This window comes from Chrysochloris asiatica, unplaced genomic scaffold, assembly GCF_000296735.1.
Source record: "Chrysochloris asiatica unplaced genomic scaffold, ChrAsi1.0 scaffold00445, whole genome shotgun sequence".
NCBI lineage: Eukaryota > Metazoa > Chordata > Mammalia > Afrosoricida > Chrysochloridae > Chrysochloris > Chrysochloris asiatica.
The window spans coordinates 407,632-428,205 of NW_006408963.1; the positions used below are offsets into that span (position 1 = coordinate 407,632).

At 54.7% G+C, this 20,574-nt stretch overlaps 2 protein-coding genes and 1 pseudogene across 2 annotated transcripts; 1 reads left to right on the forward strand and 2 right to left on the reverse strand.

Moving 5' to 3' along the window:
* Window positions 1–3,953: 3,953 nt before the first annotated feature.
* DUSP9 (dual specificity phosphatase 9) lies at window positions 3,954–5,818 on the forward strand. The gene is made up of 3 exons (XM_006877180.1): window positions 3,954–4,347; window positions 4,862–5,311; window positions 5,490–5,818. The coding sequence occupies exons 1-3, from the start codon at window positions 3,954–3,956 to the stop codon at window positions 5,816–5,818; spliced, it is 1,173 nt and encodes a 390-aa protein (XP_006877242.1).
* A 396-nt stretch (window positions 5,819–6,214) lies between these two features.
* Window positions 6,215–14,444, reverse strand: PNCK (pregnancy up-regulated nonubiquitous CaM kinase). Its single transcript, XM_006877220.1, has 12 exons — window positions 14,377–14,444; window positions 14,015–14,146; window positions 13,843–13,917; window positions 13,615–13,753; window positions 13,355–13,478; window positions 13,207–13,282; window positions 13,003–13,115; window positions 12,836–12,914; window positions 12,675–12,762; window positions 12,367–12,534; window positions 12,095–12,153; window positions 6,215–6,389 (listed from the first exon to the last, which is right to left on the reverse strand). Exons 1-12 carry the CDS (start codon window positions 14,442–14,444, stop codon window positions 6,215–6,217), a joined length of 1,296 nt encoding a protein of 431 aa, XP_006877282.1.
* Window positions 14,445–17,108: 2,664 nt separating this feature from the next.
* On the reverse strand, window positions 17,109–18,071 carry LOC102834292 (annotated as a pseudogene).
* Between the last annotated feature and the right edge of the window lie 2,503 nt (window positions 18,072–20,574).

Here is a 20,574-nt window from a genome sequence, read left to right on the forward strand (position 1 = left end):
ATAAAGAAGGCATTTGGGGCCCCAGGTAGGTACTGAGATGGATGGCGCGGGGGAAGGGGCTGAGAGAGCAGGCTCTGAAATAGAGGCAGACCAACTGGGACCCAAGGGGCGCCGACCACGTCGCACGTAGTAGGTGGCCTCGTGAGGGCCAGGATCTGCGTGCTGCGCGTGTGCCTTCGGGGTGGGGGAGAGGGTTGGGTCGGCACGTGTGCTTGTGCGTGTCTGGGCGCGGAGGAGGGGGACGAGAGGCAGAGGGAAAAGCAGGTGGCACCATCCTGGGCTCCCTCACGCAACAATTGGTTTCATTCATTCATGCCTTCTTTGTCAGCGAGCATTTCTTCCTGAGTACCGAGTCTAGGGCCAACTGGGGGACGGGCACACACCGGCCTACCGGGAGGAGTTCCCCGTCCTGCCAGGAGACAGACCAGGAAACCAGAAAGCAATCCCCACCAGAAAGTGGCAAAGAGACTTGATTTGGCAGCAGCGCTGTCGCTGGGAGTTGTGCTCCTGGCCATGTGACCAGGCCCCGCTCGACAGTCGAAATCCTGCCACTGTGTCTGGTGGGAACGGTGCATTTGGGGTGGGGGTGGGGGCTCTGGTTTCGGGAGACACTGTGATCTGGAGGTACTGGCGGCGCGCACGGAGCCTGAGGGTGGCAGCGCCTTTAGGAAATCCAGGGGGCGCTAGCCCGGCGCGCCAGAGGCAGGGGCACCCGGTGGGTCTCACTGCATCCGGACGCCTGAGAGACAGGTTAAGGGCGGTGGGCGCAGCGCCCACCCTGCGGCGAGCTGCAAGTACGCCGGCCCACAGCCTGACTCCGCCCTCCCAGGGTGGCCTGGGGAGGCCGAGGTGCTGGGCGCACACCCCCGCCCAAGCTCCCCGCTCCGAAGCGACCGCGGGGCGGGGCCGGTGAGCAGATCAGGCGTTGCAGGGGGCCCCGAGTGGGAGGACCTGGCGGGGGGGGGTGTGTAGGGGGGAAGAGCCTTGGCTACGCTTTTCCCTGCAGTGCGGAGATGGCCACAGGTTCCCATTTGTCCTGCTGCTGGCGCTGCCTGTGCTGCGGGCACTGCTGGCTCCGGGCACTGAGCACTCACTCTAGAGATTGAATCCCCCCAGCCCCCAACACTCCCTCCCGGGCTGCCCTGGGAGCCGCCAGTACACAGCTGGGCAGCAGGGGGTTCTTCGGGCCTAAGTGTTCCCTTCCTCCCCCTGCAGCTCGTCACCTCCAGGGAGCCCTCTCCAGAACGCACCCTGGACACCTCAGAAACGTCTATCTCCCAGAGCTGGGCGTCGCTCTCTCCAACCACACTGAACCTCCAGGGTAGGGCCAGTCGGGACACACGTCTCTCCAATTCTCTGCTGGCCGCAGCGTAGCCATGCTGAACAATCTGCTTGGTGCCTTCAGCCCTGCCCATTCCAAGTACCTGGGTAGGGTACCCCTGGTCAGATAGCAGCGGGTGCCTGCGCCTGCCTCTCCAGAGCTGGAATGTGAAAGACTAAGAAAGGGGCACGTGAGCTCTGGGTCTGCAGACTCTTAGAGTGGCCATTTCAGGGTGTGCCAGGGAGGGACACCATTGCTGGTCCATGAGACAGGAGGGCTGCCCACAAGAGAGTGCCCTGGGGTCTCCAAGAATAGGCAGAATCTGGACAGATGACAGAGGAATGCCTGTGCTGGGGCCAGGGCCCCCAGTGCAAGAGAGAGAGGCAGGCACGGCCCAGATGTCTGAGGCTTCCATGCCTGAGGTTCAGGTAGAACTGCCCTGAAGACCTGCATGTTCTTAAGCAGGGACAGGATGGGGCCAACCACCACTGTTGCTGCCGTTCCCAGCGGGAGGCCCCTTAGAAGGGTTCCAGCTTTCTGGAATCTGCTTTTTTCCACCCCTTGTGACCTCTCAAGCATTTTCTCATCTTGCGCCATGGCTCACGAGACCAATCTTCAATGGACATACAAACGTCTGTCCATAGCTGTTCTAAATGTTAGGCTGCCTGCTTGCTTTGTACTTTTCACTCCTTAGGAAACTGCTTTATGGTGTGCCTGGCCCTTCTTTTTCGTTTATTTTCTTCAGGGACAGTCCCAGAAGATTTTCTTGACGCATATCACCAGATTAATTTCCAAAAGGGCTTTCCCAGCCCATACTCCTTCTCCCAATTTCACAGCAACTTTGCCAACACTGGATGCTCTTCTTTAGAAATGAGGCGGGTTTACTAATGTAATAGATGGGGACTGTTGCCTTCCTTGTTTTGTTTTTTGTTGTTTTTTTTTCACTTTGCTTTCCTTACATGCTTGAGGTTGAACATTTCCCCAAATATTTTGGAACTAGAAGCATTGCTTCCTTTATGCAATATCTATCCTCATATTCGTATCCATTTATCAATCCCGGTCTTAACTTTTCTATAGATGTCTGTGAGCTTTGTCCTATGCGTTGCACCTTTTCTTCTCTGTCTCAATATTGTGACTTGCTTTTGATGGATTTCATGCAGAGGAGTAAAGCCAGATCAAAGTTTTTAGAAAGGCCCCCCTCAACACAATGTCCCGATTCATTGTCTCAACACTTAGCTGACATTATTATGTTTTGCCCCCTTGCCAGGCTGTGAGCCTCTGTAAGCAGGGACTTGTCTGTCCCTCTGTCCATGGCCTTTGCTGAAAGCAAGTTCAGGCAGCAGGGCAGATGGAGTCGAGCCTGAGGTCAGTGCAGAGAGGAGAACATAGATTTGAATGCATTTAATAAGTGGAACCTCTTGCCTTCAGATTGATTAGATTGGGGCGTGAGGAGAGGAGGCAGTGGAGAAATCAGGGGAGTCCCAGGTAAAGATGCTGCCTAAGGAGGTGGGTGGGATTGAGGTGGGATTGAGTGGGGTGGGGTGGGGTTTGACCCTCAGAGTTCCTGTCCTGCTGCTGGTGTCCCTGGGTTCTAGTCCTGTTCTACCTCTCCTCCATGAGGCCAGGGAAGTCCCACTTTAGCCTATGAAGCCCAGGCAGGGACCATGATGATCTAGGGTCACAGAATGAGTTGGTTTGGAAGCAACCTCTGGTCCCCACCCCTCCCCCTGCTTCCTGACTGGGTGGCGCCACCAGGGGAGCTGTGGTTGACTGGTCCTTACTGGGCCCCTGACTGCCCTTGGCCTCTGCCCCGTCTTGTCCCGCCTGGTGGCAGCCCCAGCTTAGCGCGCCACTCGCAAGGTCCACCCAGTTGCTCTCGCTAGACCCCGTTGGCTCGCTGGCCACCCTGAGCCCTCCCCTGCCCGCCCTCTCCGCCCCCGCCCCGCCCCTCTGAGAGGCAGCTTCTCATCCAAAAGGAGCGGCTTCCAGAGTGGAAGCTGGATCTGAGGCCAGCAAGTGGCCTTCCACGTGCGCACCTCCTCGGCAACCCTGCCCCTTACCCAGCAGCCGGGTCCGGGGACACCCTGCCTGGGGCCGGCGCCCCACTCCTCATCGCGGCCAGGACTTCCGCCAGTGGCCGCTCGTCCGTCGCCCGAGCTCGCTCTAGGTCTCTCTCCTTTTGTCCTCTCCTCCCCGGGGGGGATTGGGACAGCTTGGCTATGAGAGGGCCTGCCGAGGCCCGACGGCTGGGCGCCACCTCTGTGCCGGGGCCGCCTGGCCATGGGGGAACTGGGTCTTGAACTCCTACCCCGCACACCCCCCAAACTCAAAAGCCTGGGGAGTGGCCGCGGGCGGGCGTGAGTAAGAGATACAGAAACGGGGTGCAGGGATGTGGTGGTGGCCTAGGGACCATGAGATGGCCAGCCTTCTTCTTTGCCAAACGGGCACATTGATTGCGGGGAGCTCTCCCGAGTGTACTCACTAGGGTGGTGGGAGCAGAGGAGTCAGCGGTACAGGAGTGCCCTTGGGGCACCTCGGGGAACAGGGCTAGCCTAGCTACGAGGCCGGCTCACGCCCATCTCTTCTCTCTCTCCACAGTACCCGCAGCCCGACGTGCAGGGCGCTGGCATCCATGGAGGGCCTGGGCCGCTCGTGCCTGTGGCTGTGCCAGGAGCTGTCTCCCCCCAAACCACAACTGCTGCTCCTGGACTGTCGCAGCCGCGAGCTCTACGAGGCGGGGCGCATCCGCGGGGCGCTGAGCGTGGCTCTGCCCGCGCTGCTGCTGCGCCGCCTGCGCAGGGGGAGCCTGTCAGTGCGTGCGCTGCTGCCCGGGCCGCCGCTGCAGCAGACCCCGCCTGGCCCGGTGCTCCTCTACGATCAGGGCGGCGGACGTCGACGGCGCGGGGAGAGCGAGGCGGAGGCTGAGGCTGCGGCCCAGGCCGATGACGAGTGGGAGGCCGATTCCGTCCTGGGCATCCTGCTGCAGAAGCTGAGGGAGGAGGGCTACGTGGCTTACTATCTCCAGGGTATGTGCCAGGGGCCCGCCTGCCACCTTCCACCCTCCGTCACTCGGCCTTCGCCGGGAAGGGGGATTCACAATGAGTCTGGCCTTGGGCAGAGGGGAGCTGGGGGGCTGAGCCTGACCTTGGTTCATTCCTTCCCCCTTTGGAGCCCCAATTCCCGAGTCTGGAAAATGGGAAGAACTAGGTGAATCCTCAGAAAGGTTCCAGGTATGAGAGCAGAGAGTCCGCCCTACTCCTAGGCCAACAGGGGAACAGACCCCAGAGAAACTCCCACCCCCACGCTCATAGCGGGCGTGGGAGAGGGGAAATAATAGTGTCGCCTCAGGCCCAGGGTAGGGACAGTTTGACCATCCCCATCACTTGGTGGCTTAGAAGGGTCACATCTCTATTCTGCCTGGACCCCATCTCCTACTCCATACCAGTCTATACTAAGCTGTAGGCTTTCCTGTTCCCACTGAGACATCTGGCAGCTACTCCCTGTTCCCAGACAGCTGAGCAGGCTCCCTCTCCCCAACAGGTGGCTTCAGCCGATTCCAGGCCGAGTGTCCTCACCTGTGTGAGACCAACCTCCCCAACCAAGGTGGTCCCAGGGCAGCGCAGGCATCCGGACCAGTCCCGGTGGTAGGGCTGGGCGGCCTATGTGTGAGCAACGACTGTTCGGATGGGGAATCTGAGGCGGAGTCCAGGAGCTACGGCCTGGATTCAGAGAGTACCACGCCTCCCCCAGCGGGGCTGCTGCTATCCTATCCTGTCCAGATCCTGCCCAACCTGTACCTGGGCTGTGCCCGGGATTCGGCCAACCTGGAGAGCTTGGCCAAGCTGGGCATCCGTTACATCCTCAACGTCACCCCCAACCTGCCCAACCTATTTGAGAAGAACGGTGACTTCCAGTACAAACAAATTCCCATCTCGGACCACTGGAGCCAGAACCTGTCCCAGTTCTTTCCAGAGGCCATCGCATTCATTGGTGAGTCATCCCCTGTCCCCCATTCGCCTCCCCCAAGAATTCTTCTCAGTCTGCAAAGTGGAGCCGGCAGACACTGGACACTGGGCTACCCTTCCCTGAGAAAGCATGCGGGCCAGTGGGCAAGGGGGCTGGGAAGGCCTTTGCCTCAGGCGGGCTGCCCTTTCCCGGCCCCTTCTAGACGAGGCCTTGTCCCAGAACTGCGGGGTGCTCGTCCACTGCCTGGCCGGGGTCAGCCGCTCCGTCACCGTCACCGTGGCCTACCTCATGCAGAAGCTCCACCTCTCCCTCAACGATGCCTACGACCTGGTCAAGAGGAAGAAGTCCAACATCTCCCCCAACTTCAACTTCATGGGGCAGCTGCTGGACTTCGAGCGAAGTCTGAGGCTGGAGGAGAGACGTTCCAGGGGGCGCGACAGTGGGGGGCAGGAGTCCACTGCCTCCGAGGATCCGCCCTCCTTCTTCACAACCCCCACCAGCGATGGCGTCTTTGAGCTGGATCCCACATAGGAGCCCTCCCCATGACCACCACCTCCCAATGGGTGCTCCAACCACCTCATGTGATGGAGGGGGGCTGGTGGGATGGGGATGGGGAGGCTCAGCTGTGAGCAGGGGACTGGGGGGAGGGAGCTCAATACCTCACATGGCTCTGTGGGAAGAGGCAGGGGCTGGGGCCTAGGATACTCAAAGGCTGCCCTGAGACCTGTCCCGTCCACTTAAAACATCAGCGGGGAGCCTACTAAACGTGCCTATTGAAACTGCCACTTTCAGGCAGAAATCACCCCCCCCCCCCCAACCTGCCTCTTCTTCGACTGTTACTCTTTTCTTTGGGGGGGGTGGGGGGGTTCCCTGGCCTTTCCGCTATCCTCTTCTCTTCTGGAAGGGTGTGTGTCTGCTCCAACCACCTCATTTGCCACAGTGCTCTGCTGCCAGGCGTGCACCCTTGTCCCCAAGTGGCCACTGTGGAGAGGGGTTCTCCCATGGAGATGTGAGCTGGGACGGGGAGGCAACAGGCAGCGGCTTGGCTTGACTGTTTATCTTGCCAGGATCCCTGGGGCCCTTGTGACTGAGGGTGCTCACTCTGCCACCGGAAGAGATGGGGTCTCAGAGAGTGCTGGGAGCGGGCAAGCACTATGCACGGGGCATTCACGGCGGCCACACCCCAACACCCGGACCAGGAGGAGGAGCGGGCCTTGATTGTTTTTTGTAATCCACCTCATAACCACTCTCTGTAATTGTTCTCTTGAATAAACTGTTTAAAATCCCGCACTAAGATGTTTTGTGAGTGCCTTGCTGATTTGGGGAAGGTGGGGAGGGAGGTGAAAGGAGACCCTCCAGTGGACAAGGCACTCCCGAATGGCGCCTTTGGAAGGAATGTGGCAAAAATGAAGGGACTGTGAGGAGACTCTATCCCTGTCAGGCCAGCCCTCTGAGGCCAGAAGTGAATGCTCAGAGGTCAAGGATGAGTGGGCTGCCCAGGAACTTCAGTGCTAGCCCACCCAGGGCCTTGCCTCCCAGGTGGAGGCAGTAACCCACCCGGCCGCCTGCAGTTTGACCACCATTCCTGGTGCTAGGACCCAAGATGCAGTTCTGAGCAAAACGGGGTGCTGGAACTCTGGAGGGAGGCAGACAACTAGCAGTCAGCACAGGGATCCTGTGGGCCCCATGGCATGTGCCTGAAGAGCAAGGAAGGTGAACAGAGGTATGGTCGCTGAGTAGCGGCTGGTTTGAGGGTCACCGGCACCTCAGAAGTGCTTTCACAAGGAGAGAGCAACATGTCACATCTGGTGTGAGTCCCTCTGTCTGAGGCAAAGGTCCAGGCCGGATGCCCACCATAGTGACTTCAGAGCCACTTCGGAGAACAGCAGGACACTGGAGGGGGTGGACACCATTGAAGTGTGAGGAAGACTGAGTGGAGAATTAGGGACCAGATGTCTGGAGAACTCCTCTTGGGGTATAACCCAAAAATATGGGATCAGATGGGGAGTCCCTGAGCCAGCAGGGCAGTCAGTAAGGGTCCTTGGTGCAAGGATTAAGTGATGGAGCTCCACTGGCCATGGGGTTGTCCTTCCTTCTGGGACACCCTTTTCCCTTGACTGGCGGAGGCCGCACCCACGAGCCAGGAAACAAAGCCTCGTTGCTCTGAGCGGATGGCAGGGCTGGTAGGTGGAGCCTATGTAATGAAAGGACCCCTGGAGATCACAGCCCTCGGAAGATTTGTGGTTGGACCAGGGAACCCCAAAGTGTCCGTGTTCTCATGAATGTGGTGTTGCCGGTTCAAGGAGCAGAGAGAAGGGTCTCCACTGGCTGACAGCCAGCAGGGAAACGGGGCCCTCAGACCTACAATAGGGGGGAACTGAGTCTGTCAACAGCCTGAGCCAGAGCCCCCTCCCCTTGCTGTTAACCTGTATCTGAGTTGTTGTTGTTAAGTGCAGCCAAGTGAGTTCTAACTCCCAGCGACCCTGTATAGAGTTTGCGAGGAACAGTTGGTGGGTTTGAACTGTCAACCTTGTGATTCAAAGTCCAGCGCTGACCCTACAGCGCCACCCCAACACTCCAAGTATCTGAGTAGAGGCCCCCAAAGATGCCCAGTCCTTGTCTCTGGAGCCTGTAAAAACGTTACCTCACAAAGCAAAAGGGACTTTAAGGTGGGTTAAATGAAGGATTCTGAAATGAGGTGATTTTCCTTGTAAGTGAGAAAGAGAGTCGGAAGCATGAGAAGAGCTGGACTGAAGGAAGCCGAGGTCAGACGCAGCTGCCCTGCGGTGGGCAGGGGGTGGGGAGGGGGGGTTGTTGAAGGTGGAATAAGGGACCACAAAGCAAGGGAAAACCAGAGCAAAGGATTCAGCCAGACATCTGCTCCAAGGGACTGGGGATTTGTTACAGCAGCAACAGGGAAGTCACAGCCCACAAAAAGAGATGAAGGTGTGTGCTTATCCAATTTTGGGTCTGGGTAGAAGTGGGGAAAAGAAAGTCTGAGTCTAGAGTAAGAACCTAGTGTTGTAGTGTAACCACTTGGCTGCTGACCCAACAAAGGTCTGTTGGTGAAATTCGCCAGTTGCTCCCCAGAAGAAGGTTGTGGTAATTCCACTCTGTGCTTGGGGCTCCTTAGGAGTTGGAGGCAACTCGAAGATACCCGGTAACGGATGCTGCTGATAGCTCTCTCGGAAAGATTTAGGGACAGCATTTTGGGTGGGAGGAGGGCTTCACTGGATCAGCTCCCACCCAGTCTTTACTCAGATTGCCATAGCAAACTGTCAAACATCAATAAAGCTGAGTTTTTTCAAGTTTCAAATAAGATGGTCTGGAGCTAGTAGTGCCTTCTGAAGGGCATATCTAATGAAACAGTTTGTGCATGGGATGTCTACAGAGACAATGCCTTACATATCAATTCCACAAACAAAGCAGATTGTGAAACTACATGACATACAGTATGTTATTGTTGTTAAATGCTGTCGAGTTGGTTACAACTCATAGTGACCCTGTCTTAGGGTTTCCAAGGAGCGACTGGTGAGTTTGAATTGCGGACCTTGTGATTCAAGTTGACCTTGTGGTCCAGTGCTTATCCTACAGCGCCACACCATGACTCGGACATAGAGTATGGTTGTTGTTAAGCGCCTTCGAGTTGGTTCTGACTCATAGCGACCATATACAAGTCAGAAGAGACTCGAAGGCACGTAACAACAACAACGTTGAGGAGGTAGTGTTAAAAATAAATAAATAAATAACAGCTGAGAGTTATCCAAAGTTGGGGAACACTAAGTGTCCCCCAGTATCCACGCTCTCCGTTCTCCTCTTAGAAATATATCTCCTCTCCCCAAGGATTAGTAGGGTGTATGGATTTCCAGCTGTAAACTTTCTTTTCCAGCCTCCCTTGCTGTTAAGTGACCATGTGCCTAAGTTTTCACCAGGCTAATATGAGTTGATCTGTGCAATTTTGACTTCATTACCTTCTAAGGCAATTGCTTGCCCTATACTTCTCATCCCTTCTTGGCCTTAGCTTGGCCATGCCAACATGGAAATCACCCTAGCAGAGGGCAAACCTGGGTCCTTCAGATGATGCATGGAGCGCCGGCTCCGGCCCACCTACCAACTCGGGGCTGTTATATGAGAGAAAGTAATCCCTTTTCTGGTTGGAGCCCCTTCATTTGGGAATCTTTCTATCCTGTTTTAGTATAAACCAATCCTCAGATCCAGTAGACCAGACAAATCTTAGTAAAGATAAATAAAAAGAAATTCACTGCCCCTCTGCCTCTGTTTCCCCACAAGTAAACACCCAGGAGGGTCATGCCAGCCACTGGCCCTCTGTGGCACCTGAAACATGACAAGTGTTCAGTAATCACTGTGGTGGTGGTGGTGAAGGGCTGTCGAGTCGGTTCCAGCTCAGTGACCCTGTATAGGGTTTCCAAGGAGCAGCTAGTGGGTTTGAACTGCCGAGCGGTGGTTCTCAGCGCCACACCAGGAGTCCTCAGTATTCAGTAACAATGTCTTTTTGACCAGCAAGAATGAGCCTTAGTGAATTTTAGCTCAAAAGCACTATCCCGATTCACAAGAGCAGAGAGGGTGGAACGGCAGTCACTGTTTACTTCCGTGTCCCCCTAAAACCACATGTCAGTGAGTTGATTCTCTCTCATTCAGGGTGACCCCATGTGTGTCAGAGTAGAGCTGTGCTCCACAGGCTTAGAATGACTGATTTATTTTCCTAAGTAGATCACCAAGCATGTCTTCTGAGGTGGCTCTGGGTAGAATCAAGCCTCCAGCCTTTTGGTTAGGAGCTGTACATGTTCATCATTTGCACCGCCCAGGGCCTTCCCGTCACCTCAAAGTCATCATGTCCAAAGCCAATCTCATGTGCCCCCCAATACTCACTGGCACCCCAGTTGACCCTCGCAGCGAATGGCAACATGGCCCACCCTTCACTTTCCACCCTAATCCACCAAGGCTATTCAATTGCCCGCTGCTCCCAGACTCGCTTGGAGTCTGTTCCAAGACCCACAGGTCTGTTCAAAGACAGTGTGTGACTGCCCCTGTGTGGCCCAGAACAGGGCCAGCAGCTTCCTGCCGTGACATCCTCAAGGACTCCCGCTCAATTCCAGTCCTACCTCCAACCCCCCAGGAGGGCAGTTGGAGAGAGAGGGGCTGACCCTGCTTTGGGTCCATCTTGAGAACCTGCCTGGCTCATACTGGACAACTTCAAGCTTCCGCCATGGTGCCCCCTGCTCCTCCATCACCTGTTGTCCAGTCAGCTGAAGTGCTGCCAACCCTCCAGCTCTCTCCCCAATGCCCCCTCCCTTAGCTAAATCTGTGGTGGCTTTCCCTCTCCAAGACTGTGCATCCCATTTCCCAGTGACCCCAAAGCTCTCCTCTCATCGACTGCCTGCACCAGGTGGGAGGTCTTGCAGCGATGAAGAAGAGGAGCCGCTTATGCCAGACCTGGGGACCCCTTATTCTCTCCACTCCCAGATGGGTAGAGCAGAACCTCTCCCACAAAGGATGACATCCTCAGGGCCAGGCAGGGCAGGATTTGGGAGGTGACAGACAGGAGAAATGTTACGGAGCAGCTGCCCCAGGTGCTGAAGGCACGGACTGACTAAGAGACCAATAAACATGGGGCTATGGCACCCCCTGCTGGCTATAGGTCAGATTGCGTCCTGTATCAGGGCTTGGAACAGAGTGCCCTGGGCTGCAAGTTGGTGGCTGGCAGGCTCCCCCAGCAGACAACCTTGTCTTCCCAGTGCAGAGGGTTGCTGGAGTGCTGGTCTTCTCCTCCCTCCAACCCAGAGGCTGGAGGTCAGCTTTGTTTGGCCTCACCCACCTCCGTTCAATTCCCAAAAGGGTTCAACGAGGTGAGGGGGTCTTCTTTATCATGTTCTCCAACCAGGAGAGGATGGGACTTGGGTGGGTTGGTGGGGGGCGAATCCCCATCTCTGGTTACTGATCGCTTCCACCCCTTCACTGACATAGACAGGGAGCTGGACAGACTGAAACAAGGTCCAGCCCTGGGACAAACACCCACCTTGTCCTATAGGTCACAGGGAGAGGCTTGGGGCAGGGTGAGACCTGCTATTTTGGTGGCAAGGGCTGTGTGGTAGGGGTCTGGCCAAGGGGAGTTGTGGTGATGGGCCTGGTGGGAAGGGGAAGGTGGCCAGCTTGCCGGACCCCTGAGGGCACTCCAGAAGAAAAGCCTAGAGGGGCGAGGAGAGGCTGGGGACCCAGGAATGGGGTTCTGAAAGCCGGCAGTCATTGTCATCCCAGCAGAGGGCAAGGGCTTTCCCACCACTAGCTGATGCTGGGGCCCCAGTCTTCTGACAGCAAGGCGCACTAGAAATGTTGCCTGTGAGGCCAGAGAAGACACACAAGAATGAGGGGGAGGCAGCAGTCTCCCTAGAGACACCAGCGAGCCACCCCCAGCTGGTATGTATGTAGGCACACTACGATCTAGCTCTGGGGCTGGGACCCCACACATTGGGCCCCTGTTCAGCCTCCGGCCACCTCCATAAGCCAAGGCATGGAAGACACACAGGTCACCTCTTCATGGCCTGTGGTGTGGGATGGGAGGTTTCAGTGGAGGAAGCAAAGGTGGTGCGAGGAGAGGCTGTGTGGTGCTGTCCCCGGCGCAAAGCTCACCACTGGTCCATTGCTTTGTCGGTCTTTTATTGGTTTTGGGGGGTACTGAGGGAGAGGCTGTCGAGCCACAGCACAAGCAGGATCACCCACGATCAGCGAAGCACAGAACAGCCGGCAGGAAGAATGGTCATTCTATTAGGAAGGGGAGCCCCACAGCACCTCGCGGCCAGCCCATGCCCCATGCCCGCCCATCCCAAGCCCAGGGTTGCGGTGGAGAACTAAAAAGGTCCAAGAGACAGGAATGGGGTCAATCCGCCAGACACTTAGTCGCTGCCATCTGCTGGGTGGAGGGAGAAGCACAGGGAAAGGGACAGTCAGGCGCTGCCCGCCCCCTACACATGGTTCATCCTTCCTGCTCCATCTCCCACTCCACCTCAGCCCTCACAGTCTGTGAGGCTCCCCGCCAGCTGCATCCAGCCTCCCCCACACACCCTTCCCTGGCCAGCACCAAGAAGCCATTCCCACCACTTGGGAGGCTGTGCAGTCAGGAGGCCCAGATGGGTGTGGCGGGCCACCACCTGCTCAGACACCTCCTCGCCCTCCGGGTTGTGCCCCATCTTTCGAATGTGGCGCAGGAATGAAGTGGCATTGAAGGCTCGCTGTGAAAAGAGAGGGTGGTCATGGCAGTCCCAGGACCAGCCATGAGCCTGCCAAAGAGCACCATGACCACTGGGCAGCAGTGGCCAAGTTCTCTGGCTCGAGGGTGAGGGCAGGCAGCCATGTTGGGGCTCACACCAACCTTCCAGTGGGTGCGGGCAAAATTCTTCTGGATCTGCTCACTGACCGAGCCCAAAATGTCCTTGTCAAAAGCTGCATCCCCAGAGATCCTGGGGAAAGGCTGAGGGTCAGCAGAGAGGGGATATCTGGGAGGAAGGGACAATTTGGCAGGGTCCTACTCACCAAAGATGCTGTAAGGCCTGCTGGCAAGTGAACCTCTTCTGAGGGTCCCGCTCGAGGAGGTGCCGGATAAAGTCTTTGGCTAGAGCAGGGAGGCCAGTCAGGGCCCCTGGGAGCTGCCCCTCTCCTCCTGGCCACGATTCCTCATCCCAGGTGAACCTCAAGCTTACCTGAATCTGAGATATCGTCCCAGAAGGGCGAGTCGAACTCATAGCTGGCCCTCAGGATCTGGCTGAAGAGTTCGGGGTCGCTCTCGTCATAGAAGGGGGGGTATCCACAAAGCCTGGTGCCCACAGAAGGGTCAGCTAGCTGTCCAAACCTCCTCTGAAGCCAGCGGGGCAGGCAGGAGGGGGCGAATTTCCAAGACCACTCACAGGATGTAGGAGATGACCCCCAGGGCCCACACGTCCACTGCCTTCCCGTAGGGCCTCTGCTCCAGGAGCTCGGGTGCTGAGACGAAAGTGCATCTCATGGTCAGTGCCTCTCACAGACAGGGGACAGCCCTGCCCTGTCCTCACTCACCCACATATCCCGGGGTCCCACAGGCGGTGCCCAGCATGTTGCCAGCCTGGATTTTGGAGAGGCCAAAGTCGGAGACCATGATCTTGGAGTCCTCGAAGGGCGTGGCGTACAGCAGGTTTTCAGGCTGTAGCACAGCACCCGGGGAAGGCTCGATCAGCCCTGGCATCGGCCCACCTGGGACGTCGGGCACCACCCAGCTCTCCGGTGAGACACGGGGCTGGGCAGGCAGGGGCGGGGCAGGGGCGGGGCCAGCCAGGCACCTTGAGGTCCCGGTGTACAATGCCCAGGCTGTGCAGGTAGGAGACAGCGCCTAGGACCTGGCCCACCAGGTGGCTGGCGTCCTTCTCCGTGTAGGAGCCACGCTCCATGATGCGGTCAAACAGCTCGCCCCCCGTCACCCTGGGGGGAGCCAGGGGGCTCGGCTGACCCAGGTGCTCCCCCCCACGACCTGGCCAGCCACCGCCCGATGCCCGCCCAGCCTTCCTCACAGCTCCATGGCCAGATAGAGGTGAGACGGGCTCTCGTGGACGTCCTCCAGAGCCACGATGTTGGGGTGGCTGACCCTGCAACAGCAAGAAGCAGCCCCTGTGGGCACCCTCGCCCACCCGGGCCTAGAACCCTCCCCACTCCCACGGTAGCCCCTGGGCTGGCTCTGGGCACCTGCGGAGCACAGCGATCTCATTCTCCACCAGGGTCTCTTTGCCTCGGAGGGCCTTCTTGGGGATGCACTTGAGGGCCACTAGATGCGTGGAACCCCGCTCCTGGGCCAGCACCACCTCGGAGAAGGCGCCTCTGCCGCAGAGACATGAAGGGAGGCCGGAAGGGAGAGGGAGGGGAGACAGGGGAAGCAGAGGTGGGTAGGGCCAAGGGCCCCCCAAGCTGAAGGAGCTAACTGGAGAAGCCTTCCCTAACCCTAGCCCCCCATTCCCGCCCCCGCACGTGCACACACTTATTTACAGTCACTCTCACACCCCCTTGGTAGGTTCACACACTCCCAATCACTCTCACTCACACACACTCACGATCCCAGCTTCTCCCGGATCTCATAGACGCTGCTGATGTCCTGGGTCTGTTTCTTGAGCAGCAGCATGGCTGGGGGAGGGGGTGCGGAGAGAAATGGAGGGAGGCACAGGAGCGGTTCCCCCTAGCAGGCCAGGACCACCCTCACAGCCGGCTCCCCATCCTTCTTCAGGTCTGGATCACAGCCCAGGTACACCTTGCCCCTCCCCCACGGCACAGGGCCATGCTCCCATCGGGACCACCAGCTTCCCCCTAGCCACAAGTACACGACCACGGATCGCTCATCCTCCCACCCTGGCACCCCGACAGCTATCAACGTCCAGACGCCCCCTCCTCTGCCTCTCCACCTCCCTGCTTCCTCGAGACCCCGGGCCCCTCCAGGCGCACCAAGCGGCACCCACTCCTTGACGCTCTCCCACCGCCAAGCGGCCCTGATTGATGCCCCTGCCACCCCCACACACGACCACGCACCCCCCTACGGCGCCCCCGGAGCCGCGGATCTCAGCGCCTCGCGAGCGCGAATGCCGCAGCCGGCCGCGTCCCCAGCTGCGTGCTGGCGGTGACAGGTGTGCGCGCGGGGTCTGCGGCGGGGCGCGCGCCCGGCGGCGTTGGCGGCCGGGTCCCTACCTGATGAGCCCGAAGCCTGCCTGCCGCAGCGTCGCCCTCGCGCAGTGGCTGCCGCGCCGAGCCCCCCGCCTGCGCCCCCGCCGGCCCCGCCCCTCCGCGCGCACCCCGCCAGCCGCTGGTGACCGAGCACGCGGTGGCGGCGGCTTTGCCCCTGGGCGCTTGTCAAGCTGTCCTGCCCCAGGCTCAGCCCGCAGGGCCTTCTTGCTGGCTCCCGCCCGCTCCGGCGCAGGGCCTCTGCACTGACAGGTCCTACATCTGGAAGTCTTCACCCACATGTTGCTCTGGCTCACTGTCCCCACCTTCAGGTCTCTGGTGGCCAGGCCACTTCTGACAGTCTGGATTGAGCCCCCATCTTGCTCACCTGTGTGTTGCTTCCGCTCCTACCCTACCCTACCCCAGTCTCTTCTCCACCTTCATTCAGACCAGGTTCCCGCTGGGCTCCACCCGCACTCCAAGTCAAAGCAAGAGTTCTGATATTGACCTAGGGTTCTGAGGAGCGCTCATTCCGACAAAGTCTCCACTCAAATGTAACTGCCACAAACAAGCCCCCTCTGCCTGACCACCCCCCAGTGTCTGGTACACTGGAAGGCAGGTGCTTGGGAAATGGGTGCTGGCTGAAGGTCGTTCGGGTGCCTCTCCAGGGAGTGCATTTCCTGGCTGTTGTCAGGGCACATCTACGAAGGCCAGTGCCTTGGGGCTCTGGCAAGTCACAGGGCCTATGAGTGGCCTGCTGAATCTAAATGTTCACAGAGATCTGTGGGCCCCTGGTGTGACACCAGGTCTTTAGACAAGTCCATGAGGCAGAAAGAGTTTTCAAAAAAATCATCTCTCTGTGAAGGTAGCGGATAACACAGGAAGAGTGCAAGAGTTGAAGGGAATTTATTAAAAAGCAGCGGACAGCAGAGACGATGCCTGTGTGCCTGCGGGCAGGAGGCGGTGGGCGGGCTGGCAGGCAGAATGTGCTCCTCAGACATTTAAAAGAATACTTTTTTTTTTTTTTTTTGGCAAGTGTACAACAAATATTGTTGCCTTGTTCATTTGTGTAATATAAGATGTAAATGGGGAGCCACAGTCTCTCTCCCCTGTAGCTAAATGTAGGGATTATATTCATGGATATGAAACAAGGTGTACAGTTTACTGAATGTAGAGTTGATGATCTTGTCTGTAAACCTTCACCCAATTCACAATAAAAAGTTAACAAAATAAACAGTTAAAGGGAATAGAGGGAAATACTGTTACCTGATAGTACATAGTTGTTAGGTGTTGTTGTGTCCTTTCTTATTCATAGCGACTATGTCCAACAGAACAAAGCATTCCCTAATCCTGTTCCCTCCTCACAACAGAGATGTCTGAGTCCATTCGTGCTGTCACTGTGTCAATGCATCTGGTTGGGGATCTTTAGCTTTTCCTTCTCCTGATTTTATGTCCAAAGTATGAGAGAGGAATATTCACCACCCTAGCTTCTGAGACAAATTCTGACTTCCAATATAAATTTGTTTCTTCTTCTGGCAGTCAATGGCATTTTCTTCTTTCCTGTCACCATAATCAGATGCATTGATTCTTCTACTGTCTTCCTCATTCGCTGTCCAACTTGCACATGCGTATGAGGCTATTGAAAATGCCATGTTTGGAGCTAGTCGCCCTTTAATCCTCAAAGTGACATTTTTTTCTTTCGAACACTTTAAAAAAGTCTTTTGCAGCAGATTTACCTAATGCAATACGTTCTTTGATTTCTTTTTTTTTTTTAAGACATTTATTCAGCGTCACGATCAGACTATTCCATTTAGCAATCAACAGCATGGGTGTGGAAAAAAAAAAATCTCCATTAAAACCCTTTCTTGGAATGCTTTACACTTTCCATAGAACAAAAACTAAAATACCCTGTTATACAATTAGTCACAAATACAGTCCTCGAGTTTTTTTTGTTGTTTTTTTTGTTTTTTTGCCCATACACATGAGTATTGTGCAAAACATGTCTTCTTTGCAGCAGCTAGGCCCTGCCACCACTGTGCGTGGCTGAGTTCACAAATCTATTGTAACCTGTAGCTTCCCTGTCACTTCTCTGGCTCTCCTCTCCTGCCTGCTAAGCTCCGTTTCCTGGCAACCATTAAAACCTTCTGCCACTCCCATAGCTACTGCTGCTGCTTGAACCGCCATAGCCACCTCGGTTTCGTGGTTTGGCAAAATATTGACCTCCACCACCATAAGGGCCAGAGCTTCTGCCGCCAAAATTTCCTCCCTTCATAGGTCCAAAATTTGAAGACTGATTATTGTAATTGCCAAAATCATTATAGCTTCCACCGCCTCCAAAATTGCTTCCATCATTACCAAATCCATTCTAACCATCCCCACTGCCTCCATCTCCACCACCACCACGGCTGCCACCAAAGCCACCTCGTCCACTGAAGTTTCCTCCACGACCAAAGTTGTCATTCCCACCAAAACCACCTCCACGGCCACCACCGAAGTTTCCAGAACCACTTCGACCTCTTTGACTCGAGGAGGCACTGGCCATCTCTTGCTTTGACAGGGCTTTCCTTACTTCACAGTTGTGGCCATTCACAATATGGTCCTTCTGAATAACAATCTTATCTACAGAGTCAGGGTCATCAATGGTTACAAAAGCAAAGCCCTCCTTCTTGCCACTGCTTTAGTCTGTCATGATTTCAGTCACTTCAATCTTCCCATACTGCTCAAAATAATCTCTTAGGTGATGCTCTTCGGTGTCTTCTTTAATGCCACCAACAAAAATCTTTTTCACAGTTAAGTGGGCAACTGGTCTTTGAGAGTCTTCTCGTGAAACGGCCCTCTTTGGTTCCACCACTCTTCCATCCACCTTGTGTGGCCTTGAATTCATGGCTGCATCCAACTCCTCCACAGTAGAGTAAGTGACAAACCCAAAGCCTCTGGAACGCTTGGTGTTTGGATCTCTCATCACCACACAGTCCGTGAGAGTCCCCCATTGCTCAAAATGGCTCCTCAGGCTCTCATCTGTTGTTTCAAAGCTCAAACCTCCAATGAAGAGCTTCCGCAGCTGTTCGGGCTCTTTAGGAGACTCTGACTTAGACATGACGGCAGTGGGGGGAGGGGGGAGGAAGACTAACGATGCTTCCTCCACGCTGTCCACAAGCAGAAAAGCCGTTCTTTGATTTCTTGGCTCCTGCTTCCATGATCATTGATTGTGGATTCAAGCCAAAATAAGTCTTTGACAACTTCAAGCTTTTCTTCATTTATCATTACTGGTCCAGTAGTGAAGATTTTTGTTTTCTTTACATTGAGATACAACCCACACTGAAGGCTGTGGTCTTTGATCTTCAAGTATTTTAAGTCCTCTTGGCTTTCAGTAAGCAAGGTTGTATCATCTGCATCTCAGATTTTTAACGAGTCTTCCTCCAGGCCTGATGCCAAGTTCTTCTTCATCTAATCCAGTTTCTCAGATTACGTACTCAGCATACAGACTGGATGAGTGTGGTTAAAGAATCCAAGCCCAGCAGACACCTCTCCTATCATTCAGTGTCTCCTTGTTCTGTTCTAATGACTGCCTCTTTGTTTATGTACTGGTTCTTCATGAGCACAATACCTAATTCTTCATAACGCTATCAACAGTTTGTTATGATCCGCCCAGTTGAATGTCTTTGCATTGTCAACAAAGCACAAGTAAACATCTTTCTGGTATTTTCTGCTTTCAGCCAAAATCCATCTGGTGCTGGATGGTACCTGGAAGGGTTTGAAATCATTTAGTAATGAAGCAAAGTATATGATTTGTTGAACGTAAAACTGATGATCTGCTCAACTCACAATAATGATTTTTTTTAAAAATCTTTCCAGACTCCCAAAATTGTTCAGTCTGAGAAGGCCAGTTCCCCCAGCCTCCTGCCCTTACCCAGTCACCCCATCCTGATCCACCAAAAAATAAATAAATAAAGCTCCAGACTCCCCTGAACTTATGGGGAAATGCCCCATTTAAACCTGCTTACCCAGGGCTCACAGCTGGGGGAAAATGAGGCCTGGATTTGACAGAGAGACTCCCATAAAATCTGCTTTTTGATGGACTCCTGAACCACTTGAGCACAAACTCTAGCCCAGCCACCTCACAGAGATGCCTCCAGTGCATCTTAATTGTTTGTTTAAGAACAATTTATCAGGAGGTGGGGGGACAAGATGGCAGCCTAGGCCCTCTATGGACCCTCTGCAGCAAAAGTACAGAAAACTGGACAAGATAGATGCAGAAGATGCTCCTGGAAACCTGGACTTCAGATGAAGGGACAGAGAAATGGATCGAGTGTTTACCAGGAGAGGGAGTTGAGCAGACATGGCAAGTGAGGTGGCAACTTCTGAGCTGTGGTAGCCAATGAGTGTTTGTGAGCAGCTTCAGAGACAAGAAAGCAGACGCATTTTGCAGAAACCTGCCTAGGGCTCACAGAGACAAAGGAGACAGCAGCTGCAGCCGTACATCACAGCCACAGCCGTACCCTCTTCAATCACACCAATTGGACTAAAGTCAATACCAGCTGCTATATACCAGATCAATGACAACAACCAAAATCAGCTAAATCGACCCTAAAATGAGCTGTGGCAAACAGAAAATGGTATACAAGCTATTTCTTGATCACACCCACAAAAAGGCAGTTGGTGAGTGCCTAAGAATACACTTACAAACATTTATCAGCATAATATAAATATAACAACACTATAATGCCCAGAAAGCAGCAGACAATTTCTGTTCATGTGAAGAAAAAAGGCCAAGTAACTCAAACAAACGACCCAAAGGCTGAGCTAGAAAAGGGTTTTGAGGAAAAAGAGGCACTGTAACTACCTGAAAAAGAACTCGGAAGAATGATCTTTAGGTAACTCCAAATGACTGACATAAAGGTAGAGGGAAACAAAGACGAATTCAGAAAAGCACTAGAGGAACAATCGAACAAAATATGTAAAGGATTGGAGACTACAAGACCTGCAAACAGAAATCCAGAATATTCATATTAAGATATGAGAAATAGACAATACACTGACTGAAAGGGCAAAGGAGTAGGTCTGAATCAATGGAAGCCAGAAAAAGGGAGCTTGAAGAGAAAACTCTCAATACTAGTAAGCCAGAAGAACAATCAGAAAAAAGAATGAAAAAATCTGAAGAAAGCCTAAGATTCACATGGGACAACATGCAGAGGAATAACCTACAGGTGATCAGAATTCTAGACCAGAAAGAGACTAAGAAAACCACAGAAAAGACAGTCAAATAGCTGCTGGAAGAAAACTCCCCTAATATCATGAACTATGAGAAGGTAGGCATTCAAGAAGCTGAATGAGCCCCAAATAGGATAGATAGACCCCAAAAGAAAATCACCAAGACGTATTATAATCAAGCTCTTAAAAAAAATCAAAGACAAGGAAAGAATCCTGAAAGCAACTTGGAGGTAACTAAATGTTACCTACAAAGGAAAACCAATAAGATTAAACTCAGATTTCTCAGTGGAAACCATGCAGGTAAGAAGGCAATGGGAAGACATACACAAAACTCTGAAAGGGAAAAAAACCCTGCCAACCAAGATTCTTACACCCAGCAAAACTGTCAC

Coding starts and splice junctions, on each gene's coding strand:
- DUSP9 (XM_006877180.1), top strand. CDS start 3,954: ATGGAGGGCCTGGGCCGCTCGTGCCTGTGGCTGTGCCAGGAGCTGTCT. Junction 4,348..4,861: donor CGTGGCTTACTATCTCCAGG/GTATGTGCCAGG, acceptor TCTCCCCAACAG/GTGGCTTCAGCCGATTCCAG. Junction 5,312..5,489: donor AGAGGCCATCGCATTCATTG/GTGAGTCATCCC, acceptor GGCCCCTTCTAG/ACGAGGCCTTGTCCCAGAAC.
- PNCK (XM_006877220.1), bottom strand. CDS start 14,444: ATGCTGCTGCTCAAGAAACAGACCCAGGACATCAGCAGCGTCTATGAG. Junction 14,147..14,376: donor ATCCGGGAGAAGCTGGGATC/GTGAGTGTGTGT, acceptor TCTCTGCGGCAG/AGGCGCCTTCTCCGAGGTGG. Junction 12,154..12,366: donor TTGGTGCTGGCCAGGGAAGG/GTGTGTGGGGGA, acceptor GGACCTTTTTAG/TTCTCCACCGCAACCCTGGG.